General features: G+C 40.6%; 1 protein-coding gene across 6 annotated transcripts in view; it reads right to left on the reverse strand.

Moving 5' to 3' along the window:
* Positions 1–15116, reverse strand: part of LOC148015211 (uncharacterized) — a 90117-nt gene that overhangs the window by 10483 nt on the left and 64518 nt on the right. For 4 of the 6 annotated variants that reach the window (XR_015688393.1, XR_015688394.1, XM_087665638.1 and 1 more), the window contains exons 7-15: positions 11586–11772; positions 11177–11294; positions 10759–10834; positions 10485–10667; positions 7946–8106; positions 1271–1385; positions 781–976; positions 308–663; positions 96–220 (exon numbers count right to left, since the gene is read on the reverse strand). Coding sequence is in view for 4 of the 6 variants with exons in the window: in XM_087665638.1 (XP_087521764.1) it covers positions 96–220; positions 308–663; positions 781–976; positions 1271–1385; positions 7946–8106; positions 10485–10667; positions 10759–10834; positions 11177–11294; positions 11586–11772 (1517 nt within the window). In the remaining 2 variants the exon portion in view is untranslated. The remainder of the gene's footprint in view (positions 1–95; positions 221–307; positions 664–780; positions 977–1270; positions 1386–7945; positions 8107–10484; positions 10668–10758; positions 10835–11176; positions 11295–11585; positions 11773–15116) is intronic. The other 2 variants (XM_087665640.1, XM_087665639.1) reach the window with 2 other exon arrangements.

The following is a 15116-nucleotide window of genomic DNA, read 5'->3' on the forward strand; positions in this document are numbered from 1 at the left end:
GTGCTTTATCGGATGTCAGACCAAAGGGCAATCTGCTAGAGTATCAATAAATGAACATTTGGTCTAGATATTCCAAAGTGCAAGAAATTTCTTACTCATGTACACGCTTTTGTATGGCCTCAGGTCCTGCCAGCTTTTCATGCCACTTCATGCGCTCACGAGCAGTGGCACATAGTGCAGCTTGATCATTCGGGACTTGCTCAACCCCCAATTGGCATGGCTGCTCAGAACATTTTGCATCAGATCTCTTGAGAGCAAATTTTTCAATCTTCAAGTTTGTATTGCATCTTGTTATTGTAAAGTTTACCAATATCAAGTCAGGTAAAAAGGGTCCAGTAGCTGAGATGCGACGTGCAGAATTAGATTGGCTTGGAACTTGTCCATTGAAAGCCACTGACTGCTTATCAATGGTAGAAGACTTGACCTCAGGGCTTGACCTTCTAGAAAACTGTGGTGCATGAGAACCACTTTCTCCATTCTCCCAAAACGATGTGGGTCCTCCTGATCCTTCACTCAAAAGTGCAAGGGCATGAGGTAATTGCAGCCAGAATATTGCCTCCTCATAATCACCAAAATGTGCAGCAGCAAATGCAAAGCGTAAAGTACAACTTCTTGAAGCCAAAGATGCGTAAGCATATGCTCTCTCCAGATCAAGCAACCGTCCTGCAGAAGTCCAGTATGACAATTGATAGAATCCACAGTGCTTGGAATTAGAAAACTCTAAGTCATACGGAACCAGGTGTGCAACCATTATTTACACTTGCAAAATCAGAATCTTGCCTGCCATTCGGTATGGTTCCAGAGCTTTTAGCAATAACTCTGCAACCACCACCTCTCCAATACCTGGTAGAGATGTTTCCAACAGAAAGCTTCTAAGATCACCACCTTCAGAACCAAAGCTAGGTTTTGCGGCTGGAATAAAATGGTCACTAAACCATGATGGTTGCACCCCCAATTGTAGAAGCATGCGCAATGCCTGTAGAAGGACACAATAAGTACATAAAAGATGTATACGCTTTTCAGATGCACTCAAAGAATAATAATGACAGTTCAGAAGTGCATGAAAGCTGATGACATTCTGTTGTAATCAAGAGCACACCGATAATTATATGTTTAGTAAGAAAGTGTGCTTCAAATTCTAGACAGCCAAACATTGCAGATCACAGCACAAGTAGCTAATACATAAGCAATAGCTTGAAGTTCACAATTCTCTAACCTAGTACTCTCAGAGCCCTTCACCCTTTGGAAACAGAAATCATGGCATACTAACCAAAGCATGGGGCAATGGAAGTAGACCAGGAGAACATAGTGGCATTGGCCGAAAGCGCTCCAATGCAACTGAATTCCTCTGTGGCTTGTGCATTGTCTTAGAACCAGCAGACCTGCTTTGGGACAACATCATGGTGTCAGAAATTAGCTAGCATGGTTCCTTCCCTAGCAATGCCTTTCAATTATCACTCCATTTTCCCTCCTCATTCCAATATAGTGTTTCTTAAGCGCACGCCTAATAACTAGAATATTTGAGATGATTAATTCAAGTGGTGCTAGACATTAGTAATGATCACAAACTTAAACATCCAGAAAGAAACTTTGTTTGTGTGTCTGAATTAGCCTGACACAAGATGCATTTATCTGCAATGGGGATACTACACAAAAAATTGTACTCTGCATTCAGTCTCCAACAATTTCAGAAGGCTAAGTGAAAAGGCTTTAGGGTAATGAAAACAACTAAGGTCAACATACCCAGGCAAGAACTACATTTTGCTGAATAAAGAAGGTTGTTATGAGTATATTTACTAAGGAATTCTCATGCAAGCCTTAAAAGAGATTGACTAATCAGCATAGATCGGAGCTGATTGCGAGTATTATAGCCTAGTACATTTGGACCACAAGGTATAGCCACCTTCAGGATACATCCACAATAGAGACTCTTTTGAGGATTTGGACAGAGATAATCCAGATTCTCCATATGAGATTGGAGAGGATATAAGGTAGCTTTGAGAGGAGGAGGAAGACATTTCTATAGACATGGGACTTGTACACCTTTTTCCATACTACCCCATTGCCCACCAAATTGGTTGTTCACATAACCACAGTATTTGTGATGTACTTAGCTACTCTATATAGAGTTCCTCACACTCTATATTTTACCTTAGGGGATTTTCTTTGGAGAGTTGTTAATAGAAATTCTCTTCTCTCTAAAAAGAAAAAGATAGAGAGATGGACCAATATGCATTAGAGGCTATTAACCTACTCCTAATGCTTTTACTGATCGCTTACCCAAAACTATTCTTCCTTGTTCCTGTTGAGAAATGTGCAATCACATCCACCATAGCCTCTTTGTAAGGAACAAACAAGGCAAAGAAGCACATTTCAAATAAAGCCTTAGACTTGGTCATGTATGCATGGTTTATTAAAACCACAGTTGGTGAATACCACAGTCACTTTTCACCTTTCCTCACCTACCAATACCACCTACTATAAGCCTATAAAAAGCACTCATCCCCACACTCATTCAATCAGTCATTCTCATCAGTTGTACTTGCATTATGCTTGGATAATATCAGTTGTTCTTCTTTGTCAAAGCTTATGTCTCATTATGATTGTCTATTTGCTCATCAGTGATCCTCCTTAGCATGCATCCTCAATATTTTAACATGGTATCAGAGCGGGTTTCAAGTTAATGAGTCATTAGGCCATTGATTGGGTCATTCCAGTTTGAATTTCTGGCTCCCTCCACTTTCCCATGAATCTCTCACCTACCTCCATAGCCAGCCACCTTCAGTGGAGGACTTGAATCTCTCTTCCCAGGCCATTTCAGCTCGTGCTTCCTTCTGGGCAAATCTTCCTTGACTCTAGGCAATCCTCCCTAACACTTCAAAGTCAACATTATTGACTCTATGCTCCAACATTGCGCCGTTTCTCAGTTGCTGCCCAGATTGCGCCTTCTGTGATTCGTACCATTTATTATGCCTGCACGCGCAATGATGCCGTCCACTACCATAGGGAAATGAAGATATACAACTAAGCTATCTCCAACTAAGAGGATTTATCAAATGGTTGTGTCTACGTGCTGCAATCAGCAAAAAACCAATTCCCTTCAAAACCCTAAAGAGGACAGCCATAGCCATTAATCTCAAAGCTCAATTTTTACTTCATTTTCCTACTTCCTTTGGCTCAATAATGTCACTAACTCTCAAGTCTACTACAACACTGAGTTCTTAGCTAAGCTACCACTTCATATCGGCAAGAAGAAGATTCAACATCAAGTGCTTCAACTACATAGTATCTCTTGATACTAGTGTTGATTAACACTAATCCTCTTGTGTCCTTTGACACACTCAAATTCAACTCTTTTGCTGGACTATTCTCAGTTTTTTTTGCAACTCCAACATCAAATCAAGGAGGGGAAAACTCGGGCCACGGACTTGCAAGAACTTGACGATCCCAAGTTCAAAGGACATACTGGTCACCTAGTCACCTAGTATCTCTTGATACTAATCACCTAGTGCTTCTTGGCACTTGTGCTCAATTCTTCTGCTGCTGAAATCTAAAAATTTTGGAGCTGATTTGCTTCTAATCTTGTAACCTCAACATGGGCAAGGACTCACAAACAGCTCGATTCAACGGTGTCGGATTCCACACATGGCAAACTAGGATCAAACTGATCTTGATGAAAAAAGGCTTGTGGTCAAGCGAAGAAACCAAGGGAAGCTGCATTTTCAGTCATATGGGATAAAAATGATGATAAGACTCAAGCTATTATCAAGCTCGAACTTGATGACAATTACATTCATCATGTTGATGATTGTGAAACCTCTCAAGTAACATGGGATCGATTAGAAACCCTGTTTGGAGCTCATTCAAAATCCTCCAAATATCGCTTAACTGATTGAATTTTTTAGGCTTGACATGAGAAGTAATACCTCACTTGCAACTCATTTGAATTATATGGAAAGCTCGTTGACACAACTTGCAGGATCAACTTGAAGATGGATGAAGACATTTGCATTAGAGTGCTTCTCAAGAGTCTTCCACCCAAGTTTGATAATGTGTCTACCACATTAATCTACATGTCAAAGTTGACGCTTGTGGATATCAAAGCCTCTCTCCTGGAAGAGAAAAAGAAGATCAAGAACAAGGGAGAAACAAGCATCCCAAGAGAAGACCAACAACTCCTCTATGTGAAAGGGAATAAGAGCATAGTCTATGATTTTTGTAGGAAAACTAGGCATATTGAGAAGTTTTGCCATGCTAAGAAAAGGTCTCAAAGAGCATATCTTGCTACAGTCAAAGAAGATGAAGACAACAATGTAGAAGAAGAAGAAGAAGAACCCCAAGAACAAAAGGATAGGACTCACCAGTCCCTCTTTTGTAGCTCATTTTCTGATAGACTTTTTTAAGTTTAAAATGTGGACTTGCCTAATGTTCCCACCATAAGCTCCTATACTCCTCATGTAACCTCTGCACACTATAGCGTCTACACACTTAGTGAGGCCTTGTAACAGCCTCTAGCTTTGCATGGTTGGTTCTTTCCATGTCTACACTTAGCAAGGTTCTACTCATGATAACCTCTATATACTCAATGTCTTTCTTAGTTGTGTTTGAGGAGGGGTGTTGAGAAATGCACAATCACATCCACCATAGCCTCTTTGTAAGGAACAAACAAGGCAAAGAAACATATTTCAAATAAAGCTTTAGACTAAGTCATGTATGCATGGTTAATTAAAACCACAGTTGGTGAATACCACAGTCACTTTCCACCTTTCCTCACCTACCAATACCACCTACTGTAAGCCTATAAAAGGCACTCATCCCCACACTCATTCAATCAGTCATTCTCATCAGTTGTACTTGCATTATGCTTGGATAATATCAACTATTCTTCTTTGTCAAAGCTTATGTCTCATTACGATTGTCTATTTGCTCATCAGTGATCCTCCTTAGCATTCATCCTCAATGTTTTAACAGTTCCTCCCTTGCATATGATTATGTAACCATCATGTTTCTATTTTACAAAATGTGACCATGTCACAACCAGCATATCTCCCAGAAAACTATTATATACTTGATTTTTGTATCGTTAAACTATTGATGCTGCAAACATTACCTAAAACACCACCTCTGCAATATCGCCTTTATTAGCCCATGGATTCTCATCTAACCTAATGCACAATCAAATCCATAGTGACATCGGACAGGTTTTGGGTACACGGATGGGAATAGGGAAGGGACGGAGACAAGAACTGGAATTGCCATCCCTTCTCACGATGAGAGGGGGCCCTAACATGTGGCCAGGACTGGGACAGTGCAGGGACAAGATGGGACTGGGATAAGAAGCTAGAAAATGGCCATCCCATGTAACTATGTTCCAACCATATTCTACATAGCATTATTCATACCATCCTACCTTCTTTGATTCCTTCCATGAAGCTTTAAGGCACTACCTCAGGATGGTGTAAATCTTGCCCCTGTAGTATGGCCAACATGGGAGAGCTGTTGGATATGAAATTTTCTGACAGTTGTTTCCTTACAGGGCAGATTTGACTGCCTCTAGGGCTACCATACTAGTGTCTTCAAATGGACACACCATGTGAATGGGTTCCTCAGATTATACTCACTCTGCAATACAGCCACAGAACCACTGGAATGCTTCAGAATCATCTCGGAAAATGCCACAGAATTGCTATGGAAAATGTCTCTGGACACCCAAAAAGGATCAGGAATGCTGCAGCAAAGTTTGGGAATGTTGCAGCAAAGTCTGAGAAATCCTGCAGCAAAGTCTGGGAAATGATGCAGAGAAGTTGAGAAGTGCTCAGAAAAGTCTGGAGGAGAAAATGCAGAAGTCTTGAGAAAAGGAAAGTTGGGAGAGAATGTGCGATGCTACAGGGAAGTCCAAAGAGAAGTTCGAAGAAAAATGTGGAAGTTTGGAGAAAGTGTGCAGAGAGAAGTTGAACTTTGGAGAAAATGGAGAAGTTAAGAGAAAATGAAGTCTAGAGGAGATGCAAGAAGTCCAGAGGGTGACAAGAAGTCTGGAGCAAAATGCAGTAAGTTGTTTGGATGCATAGCCTATGCACATGTGCGGAAGGAGCTTTGTGGAAAGCTCAATGACAAGGCCTTAAAATGTATTTTTATTGTCTACGGTCCAGAATGCAAAGGGAATCAGTTGTATGATCCACACACAAAGAAAGTGTTTGTCAATAGAGATGTTATTTTTGCTGAAAACGCATCCTTTTCGTATGATCAATTTGAGATGCCAGCCACCTATTACTCAGGTGATGTTTTCAAAGGCCTCTTACCACTTTCTTTGGGGTATGAGCCTACTGTAACTGGATAGACACACTTAGCACAGCAAACTGCTTCTGCACCATGTGCTTCTGACCAGCAGGTACTTGATGATGGTATGCCTCCAGCAATGGAACATGCAGTACAGCAAGAAATGGATAAAATGCAGAGAGAGGAAGTCTGGAGAGATGAGAATTGTTGGAGAGAAGAGAGGAGACAGAGGGGAGACAAAGATATGCTAGATAGAGGAGAGACAGAGAGAAGTGCTTGAGAGAGGAGACACGCAGGTGGAGTGCACTGGAGTAGAGTGAGGTAGAGGACAATGGTTTTGCCCTTTTTATAGAAGAGCAGGAGAGAAAAAATCTTCGTACATATTTTCTGTTTACATGATCTCTTTGGAAATCCTCTCTGAGACTGCTCAACCCCTCAAAATATCTCTTGAGTAAAAAATCTCTTGGGGAACTGTCAACCCAGAATATCCCTGAAGGAAAATTTCCCTGCAGAGAACTGGGGAGCAGAAAGCCTGGAATCGATTCCAAAAGTCTCCAGAGAAGTCTCTAGCAAAATGTACAAAAAGTCTCTGAAAAATCAAATCTACAGAGAAAAGTCGAGCATCTAAGTGTGGCTTGAGTTTTAAAAAGTAAAGTGAAAAGTGACTAATACATTCTAAAACGAGCCTGTTCTTATCCTGTATGGACGAGTGGTGTACAGGATCTTATTGGTACATCCTGGTCCTTTTTAGGTTGCCACCTATGCACTGATATAGGCAGATCCAAAAGCAGCAAGTACTAGACTTTCTAAATCAGGAGAGCCTATCATATAAAATCATGAAGTCAAAGTCAACCCAAGCTGTGCAGAACGATTATCAGAGACAAGGACATTCAAACTATGATGAACAAGTCATGGTGCATATCATCTATGACGTTTGAGGCTTGATCCTTGAACATGGAGGATGTTATAGGACTAAATTCCCTTCAAAACACTGGACCATATACAAGCACATAATCAGCATCGCCCTATTGGGATGTGAAGGGAGAGTGTGAATTCAAGACATGCACAGCAAATGACACATGCTTAAGATATATGAGTTTTGACAGATAGTTCTAGATTGAGATATGCAAGATAATTTATTGTCAAAATATCAAGCTTATTTATAGCAATGGTATTCAATTAACATGAGATGTTGAAGCAGTGCTTTCAGACCAAATTTGAGGTGGCATTTTGAAACTGTATTTCAATAAACAAAACTGAGAGTTTTAACAACTCCCGATTCAGTTTGCTGAAATTCAGGTTGGAAGTGCTTCTTAGAGTTATCCAAGCCAATACCCTCAAGAAAACAGTAAACAATCTTAGAACTGTCAACTGGAGCTGCAGGCAAGGTTGCTCTGAAGCACCACAATGTCTCACTCAGTTTTGTCTGCTAGGTGAGAAATCTCAACAAACAGCAAAATGGCAGCAGCTCACTGCCACTCAACCTGCAGCTCAGATTTAAGAACTGCAAGAGGTTTGTGATTTATTCCTAAAAAGAAAGTTGTGGAGATGTGTGCATCAGAAGACAGTGACCGTTCACTTCCTTTTCTGTTTGTACTGAAATCAGGAGAAGCAACAGGTAATTTATAAATATCACCAGAATTACAAGACCAACATACAAAACACATACGTATTAACCTCAAGGAGGCGAAAACTGCTATCAGCTCCAGCAGCACACAGCAGCATCGAATCACTTTCTTCAGAGCGCAAAGGAAACCAATCAAGCTCAAGCACCAAGATTCCTCCAAAGTGTGACTGGACAATGGCGTTTTTTAAAGGATCTTGTGTATTCTGCAGGCAAGAAATAGCAGACATGTAAAACAACCTTCAAATTTTTCAGTGCTTTGACATGTAATCATGAAGTCAAAGAAGTTTTCATCACATGAACATAATCCACTAAGTCCCAAGCAATTCTTGAACATGAGGATAAATGCTCAGTAATGTATTTAAACAAATCTAAACACAAGGGTTTCTTGGCTATACAAGAAATGACATACCATAGCTTTGAGCGACACAAAACTAAAACGTAGAATTGGAACTAAAATGACATACCATAGCTTTGAGCGACACAAAACTAAAATGTAGAATTGGAACAAAAAGCATCGCAAGTAGTAAAGTTGATAAAGTTGCACTACGCCTGCATAGTGAACAGCAGCTCTATGCAATTAGCAAGCAATCTACTGTTTCATGCCAAAATCAAACAACATTTCAAGATGGGCTTATTAGAGAAGGCCCCTTCAAATGTTCCAATGGGATCCCAGAGAGCGAGTTTGGAGGGCTCTGTTCCTTGATAAGCCAAGCAATGTGACCTTGTTTATCTATACTCTACACTCAGGAGGAGGGTTCATATGAGCAGGATCAAAGCACAGCCAGCAGCTACTCCTCATTCGCACAGACAGGACATCTCAAATCAGTTTCTGTCAGACTTTTGGAGGAGGTTGGATGACAACTTCAGACCTAAGAAGATCTCACTTATGGCTAGTAGCTGATAGGAGCTTAGCAGTTGGCACATGGCTTGGGTATGGCAGGGTCCCAAATGGCATGTCTGAGATGTGGTGAATTAATGTCAATTAAGACTGGCTGAGTGTCAATTAATGTCACACCTCAATAGAGGAGTGCTCACGCAGTCAACAGTTGAATTTAGAGGCATCCTACTTCCCAAGCTCCGATGGGGGAGCCCTTTTTTCAATTTCTGGAGCTGCCTCGTCTAGCTCAGAGCTCTTAAAAGTTAAATCAAAGCAGCCAAAGTATGATAAATTCTCTAGTTTTCCTCCAACACATGTAAAGAGTCAACACTTGGGTCAGATCTCAGCTATCCCTCCAAAAGAGTGACTCTAGATTCTATTTAATTCAGCACAGCCCAGTGCTGCAGGTCAAATCAGTGCAGCAATTTAATCAACAGCTGTCAGTAAACTTCCTAAGGTCACTTCCTCATCAGCAAAGGATTTCCTCTTCAAAACTAGATCCAGTTCCAGCAGCAACAACAGCAGGTCACTTCCCCATCAAAGCAGCATCTCATTGGTTTTTCCTCCTCAAAGTGGCAGCTTTCATAAACAGTTTTAATACAGTTATAAAACACCTGCAGTCTGAATAGGGAAGAGTGACCAGCATGGGGCCTTCCCAATTCTCAAGAGTTTTTGTGCTCAAATTAAAGTTAAAGAGGCCACTACACTTAAGAGACCACTTCATTCACCAACCTACTATAGAGCCTTTTTGGCAATTTACGATTATAAATAACCTGTGAGCCCTCTCTTGTAAAGTCTAATCCAGTTTGCAGAACTCCATCAGAACTAGAATCTTAGTTTCCAGGTTTCACTGTTTTTCTCCCTTAAAACCCCTTCAATCACTTCAATTTCGTGTGAGAACTGCCAGCAATAACCAGGTTTTCAAAACGTAGATATGACATAAGCAATGTTTTTATTGGACAATATCAATAAAGCCAAGAAAATGTATATACGCCACCAAATTGAATCCACAAAAGAGGCCAAGTGTACTTTTCCAATAAATTAATGTTGATGCTACATTTGGCATCATCAATGAGAAACATTCCAAGAATGTGACCAGGCAATATAAGGCGATGCCAAATCACTTGCCTGTGGGATAGTGATGTAGATATTTCCAAATTTATGATGAATAAACTAGGAAAATCTCCAAACAAGCAGAGCTTGCATCAATGTCCATGCTTGATGAGCTTACCTAGAAAGACAAGTAAAGGGCACGTGGCAATTGCATAATGTAAAGCACTCAAAGAACAACCCAATCTTAGTGATCTTAATGATGTGTCCTGATGTTCCTAATGTCCGAGTTAAAATCAAACCTTTCCTAACATTGGGATCACTCATCTTATACCAAAAAAATCAAGTAATTCCCTCAACACATTGAATGGAGATCCCTTACTATATGATTTTGGCAAAAGCTGTCAATCTTCATGCGAGATAATACATCAGATAGACTGTTGGGAAGCTAGAGCAGTAGTCAGATGTAAGCAAGAGAATCTAGCTCCTTCTTGGATTTTGAAAAACACATAGAATGGGTGGATTGGATTTTTAATAAGGCATTCTGCCTTACATAGCCATGTGTATTCATTATTCATGCCTCACAAATTCAGGAATCTAGACAATGTACTGCAACTATAATGACACCTTAAAGCTGCTGGCACTGTAACTTACAAGATCATAGATTGCAAAAGTATAGTCATTAAAAAGAGCTGCCACCCGCCCTCTTGTTTGATCCCCCGCAACAACTGGAGCAAACTTTATCCTTCGAACCCCACCACGATGACTATTGAAAGTAGAAGAAAGGCCAGAAATCACATCCCACCATCGTATGTTGCCTGATCGATCTCCCATTACCTGCCCTAGCAGAAGAAAATTATAAATGATCACCTCATGAGAATAGCCACCAACTCCACTGCAAGCAAACCAGGAAACTCTCATGCCTTACCACATGAGGCGTACGATAGGCCATAGCTGTCACCAACACATCTGCTGAAACAAAGGATGCTGAAGGCCACTTTGGTCTGCATTAGATACCCATCAATCAAACATTGTAAAAACAGCACTATGTTCAGAACGTTATCAAGCATTACTTCATATCCTGAAAATGGAAATTACAATCCAACATGTATAGAGCAATACCTGTCCTTGAAACTGTATAAAGTTATTTAAAAGAATCAAAGATGAAGCATCATTGACTCCTATTCACAAGATCAGGCATCACTATCTGTCTATTTATTAAAATATCTATGCAAGTATAGAAAAGATGACTACAAACTAAGCCAATCTCATCTAGTATAACCCAAATTTGTTCAGAGTACAAACACATCCAAACATTTGTACTTCATCTCAGCACATAGTTAAACCTGAAATCACGGACTCTCCTTCCCCGCAGTTCAAATACCCCAAGTGATCCATTAACAAGAGCAAATGCAAAACTTTCTGCTGTCTCATCTTGAGAAATTTCTCCAGTTGATCCAGGTCCTGCATATCAAAAACTTATAAGACAAAAGTAATATGTGTGTTGTTCACCTTAGTAGGATAAGTTACTTTGAATAATTAACTGGTATCCACTGATACATAAGAGCTTGATTTTTCCAAATCGAATTCTATATTTGTTCCTAAAAGCACTGGCCCTCTTTTTTCTAAGACATGCACTGGCCATTTTGCTCAAGAAACCTTCACTTTATCAGAGATTTCCATAAACTACAATTATTTTTGTTTGCAATATACTGACTGCTAAACATTTAGAAAACCAAGCTCTTAGAGAAGTACCTGGTTCAGCTGAACGAGCTGCAGAATGAGAAGCACTTGAAGCTCCAACAGTTGAGGACATTGTAGGGCGTTCCTTATAAAATAATGATGACCTCCATGAGGAAGCCTGCATAGTGACACTCGAAACCTTGGGTGCAGGTGGCAGAGCCCATTCCATCACAGTAAATGGAAGGGCCAGTGAGCGCAACTGTTCAGAAAGCATGACATTAGCATATAGGGAATTGATTTTAGGCACTAACTTCTGAATCTGAGCGTGAAAAAAATCTATTAAATGACCTACATTCATTGGGCAGGCAAATGTGAACAGGTGGATACATATATGTGCATATTAGATGTAAAGAAAAAGATTAGAATAGACAGAATGGCTGGTAACAACCAAGGAAAAGAAAGGTAGTAAATTTGACCAAAATCCCAAGCATAAAATTTCGGGATTCAGATGTTGTTGGTCAATCACCAGCCCTTGAGTTAATAGTTGTTGCTTGACAGCCCTTGCTTATTATCAAATTTCCTCATGAACAGACACAAATTTGCTATATATGCAAGACACATGGCCAATATATCGTAAAATGCATCCAACCCCATCAGAGCTGATTGTGCCAATAAGCTTCATCATGCATGGACCAAAACTCATTGCAAACATTAATTGGCAAAGGAAGGAAAGCTGACATGATCAAAAGTGTTTTTGCAAACCAAGTACATCATCACCACCTTCTTACCAAAAGCTTTAAAGAAATTTAAAATTTAACTCAACATCCAATATATTCTGCACCTTGCAAAATATTTGTGCCCCTGATTCAACCATATCACTTTAAATGAATAAGCCATGTAAGGGTTTTCTGAACCCTCCTTGCAAATACCTTAGAAAAGATTTTGTGTAAGGGTCCCATCAATAGAATTAGCCTCCATTGCCTCAAATGCCTGGGGAGCATGCACCCTAGGTAAAAATCTAAGCAACAAAAGCTTCCAATCAATTAGCATTTGCCCATTCTACAAACTTGTTGGCTCAAAGTAGGAAGGGGAGACTTAGATGAGATTGTACACTATTCCAGACTGGGAGAGATTCTCTTGGTAGGAGATTTAATTCCAAGACACAAAGCAGACAGTGTGACACACATGATTATGAGGATCCATGGCGACTACAAGTGGTGGATGTAGAGGATGCATGCACAAGCAGGGTATTAGCTAGTACTAGAAGAGACAACACTTGATATGGCCTGTATCTACTAAGCTAGGGTCGCTACTATCATGAGGACGTGAATTTTTAACTTAATGCTCTTTGGATACTTAAAGTTGGCACTTAAGTTGTGCACACATATGAGGTGCATATGTGAGATTAAGTTGAATGCGTATCACAAAGGTAGATAATCCTAACCTTGGAACACCCCCACCTTGGACCTGTCCCACCTTGCCTATCTTTGTCCCCTCCTACCCTAAACCCCTCACCCCACCATGTATTGCATCTCCACCTTGGCCCTATCTCACCGCGCCTCTCTCCCGCCCTGTCTTGTCCGCACCCCACCCCATCAAAACCCCCCCTTGGTCCTGTCTTGCCCTGCCCTCTGCTACCTGAGCACCTGACTTTTCCAACCCCTAGCACCCATGCCCCGCCCTCTGCCAACTTCAATCCTTTCACATTCCTGCTTTGCCCCACTTACCTTGGACCACCTAGACCTTAAAAAATGTCTCTACAGACTTGAACCACAGTAAAACTGAAATTGAAACCAACAAATAGAGATGCCAAGAGTAGATGCCAAACTAGACATGCTAGAGAAAGCAATGAAAGCACTAATCACCGATACCAAAAGACTCTAGACAACAGCATAAATCAAGTGTAGCACAGCCTACTCGACAAGATCACCTAACATAAGAATGAGGCCAAAGAGTGGAGGAATAAGAAGGCACTCATATTAACAGTATTCCAATAACTAAAAGAGAAAATTGTGGCATTGAAGAGCACCAGATGAGAGAAAAGGAAAATCCAAGAGGACATGATTACGATTATAAAGGAGGAAATCTCCAAGGCAATAGAAATTAAGCTCCAAGCCATGCAACAAGGGTAGGTAGAGACAATGAACAACATAAAAAACGAGTAGAGAAAGACAATCAACAGGAGAAAGTGCACATCATCAACACCGCACCCGAAAAAGAGAGAATGAGACGAGCAAGGCGATTGAACGTAAAGATAAATGGCATAACCAACCTAGAGGGCTCATCAGCCAAGAAGAATGGCAAGAATTTGTGTATAATTTTGGGATGAGATGAAGAGGATGACCATCATGAAGAAAAAGGCCGTCTTGCACGAACTCCCAAGGGATCCCATGAAACCAGTCTAATTTCTCAATTTTAGTTGCTGGAATTCAAGTCCTAGGCCCTTTATTCTAAGCATGCATCCCGAGTCGGCAGTCAAAGCCAGACATTGTCTTTATCATTTGGGATTTTTTCAGGGTGTCCTATTTTTTTGGCATTTCTTTCTTTGTGACCAACATTTATTACTGGTTGGCCAGCATTTTTTGCCTCCACTGATATAGGTCAGCCAGATTTGGGTATTTATGGCTATTTATAGCCACCTCCCCCCCCCCCCCCCCACTTGGCGCACACACTCTTCAGTCTTCAATCTTCCCTTTGCATGTGCACACTCCAACTCTCCTTGCTTAGTGCTACCATCATTATCAGCATGATATGGTCCACTTTAGGTAGTAGGTTTGCTTTATATGATGTGCGCTATGTTTCGGCTTTGACTAAAAGCCTACTTTCTATTGGACAATTAGATGATACATGTTACGTTATGTCTTTTGGTAATTCCTCATGGAAAATTACCCGTGGGAATCTTATCATGGCATGAGGTGCCAAGTCTTGCACTCTTTATCACTTACTTGTATTTGGGTCTACCAACCATGTTTTGGCTATACCACATGTATCATTATGGCATCGTCACCTTGGGCACTGTGATTAGGGTTTACAACAAAGATTGATTGAAATCTCTTCCTCTGATGGCTCAAACTGCTGGAAAATGCTGAGATAACTTGAGAGATGGCTAGGGGATGAAAGAGAATGTTGTAGAGAGAGAAATTTCAGAGTTTCATCCCGAGAAACACTAAAAAGCTATTGCTACCCTACTCAAACAGCCATGGAAGATGTGATCTACAGCTTAGGACCACCAGAAAGATTGTTGCCCCCTCCTATATGCTGTCATATGCACCAAAACGACCTTGGGCTGCTGTCACCTACTCCTGGAAGGCTCCAAACTGCTGTCACATGCTATAGGACTGATCCTTGGTGGCTGCAAATCACATTACCAACCCCTTCTTGCTCTCTAACAACCTTCTTCTCTCTCACAATGGCTGGAATAGACTCCACCGGCCCTAAAAACAATTTTCACACTTGCACAAGCAAGTTTTGCCAAGTAGCAGCCTTCTAATCCCATTTTCCAACATTACGCGACTTACTAAATTAATTTTCAAAATATTATTTTTGAAAATTAACAATTATTCTAGTGCTCAAAAAATCAATTTCACCAAGCAATAATTAAAT

The sequence above is a fragment of the Lygodium microphyllum genome, chromosome 24, assembly GCF_053477565.2.
Source record: "Lygodium microphyllum isolate KBCC chromosome 24, Lygodium_microphyllum_v1.1.10, whole genome shotgun sequence".
Taxonomy (NCBI): Eukaryota; Viridiplantae; Streptophyta; class Polypodiopsida; order Schizaeales; family Lygodiaceae; genus Lygodium; species Lygodium microphyllum.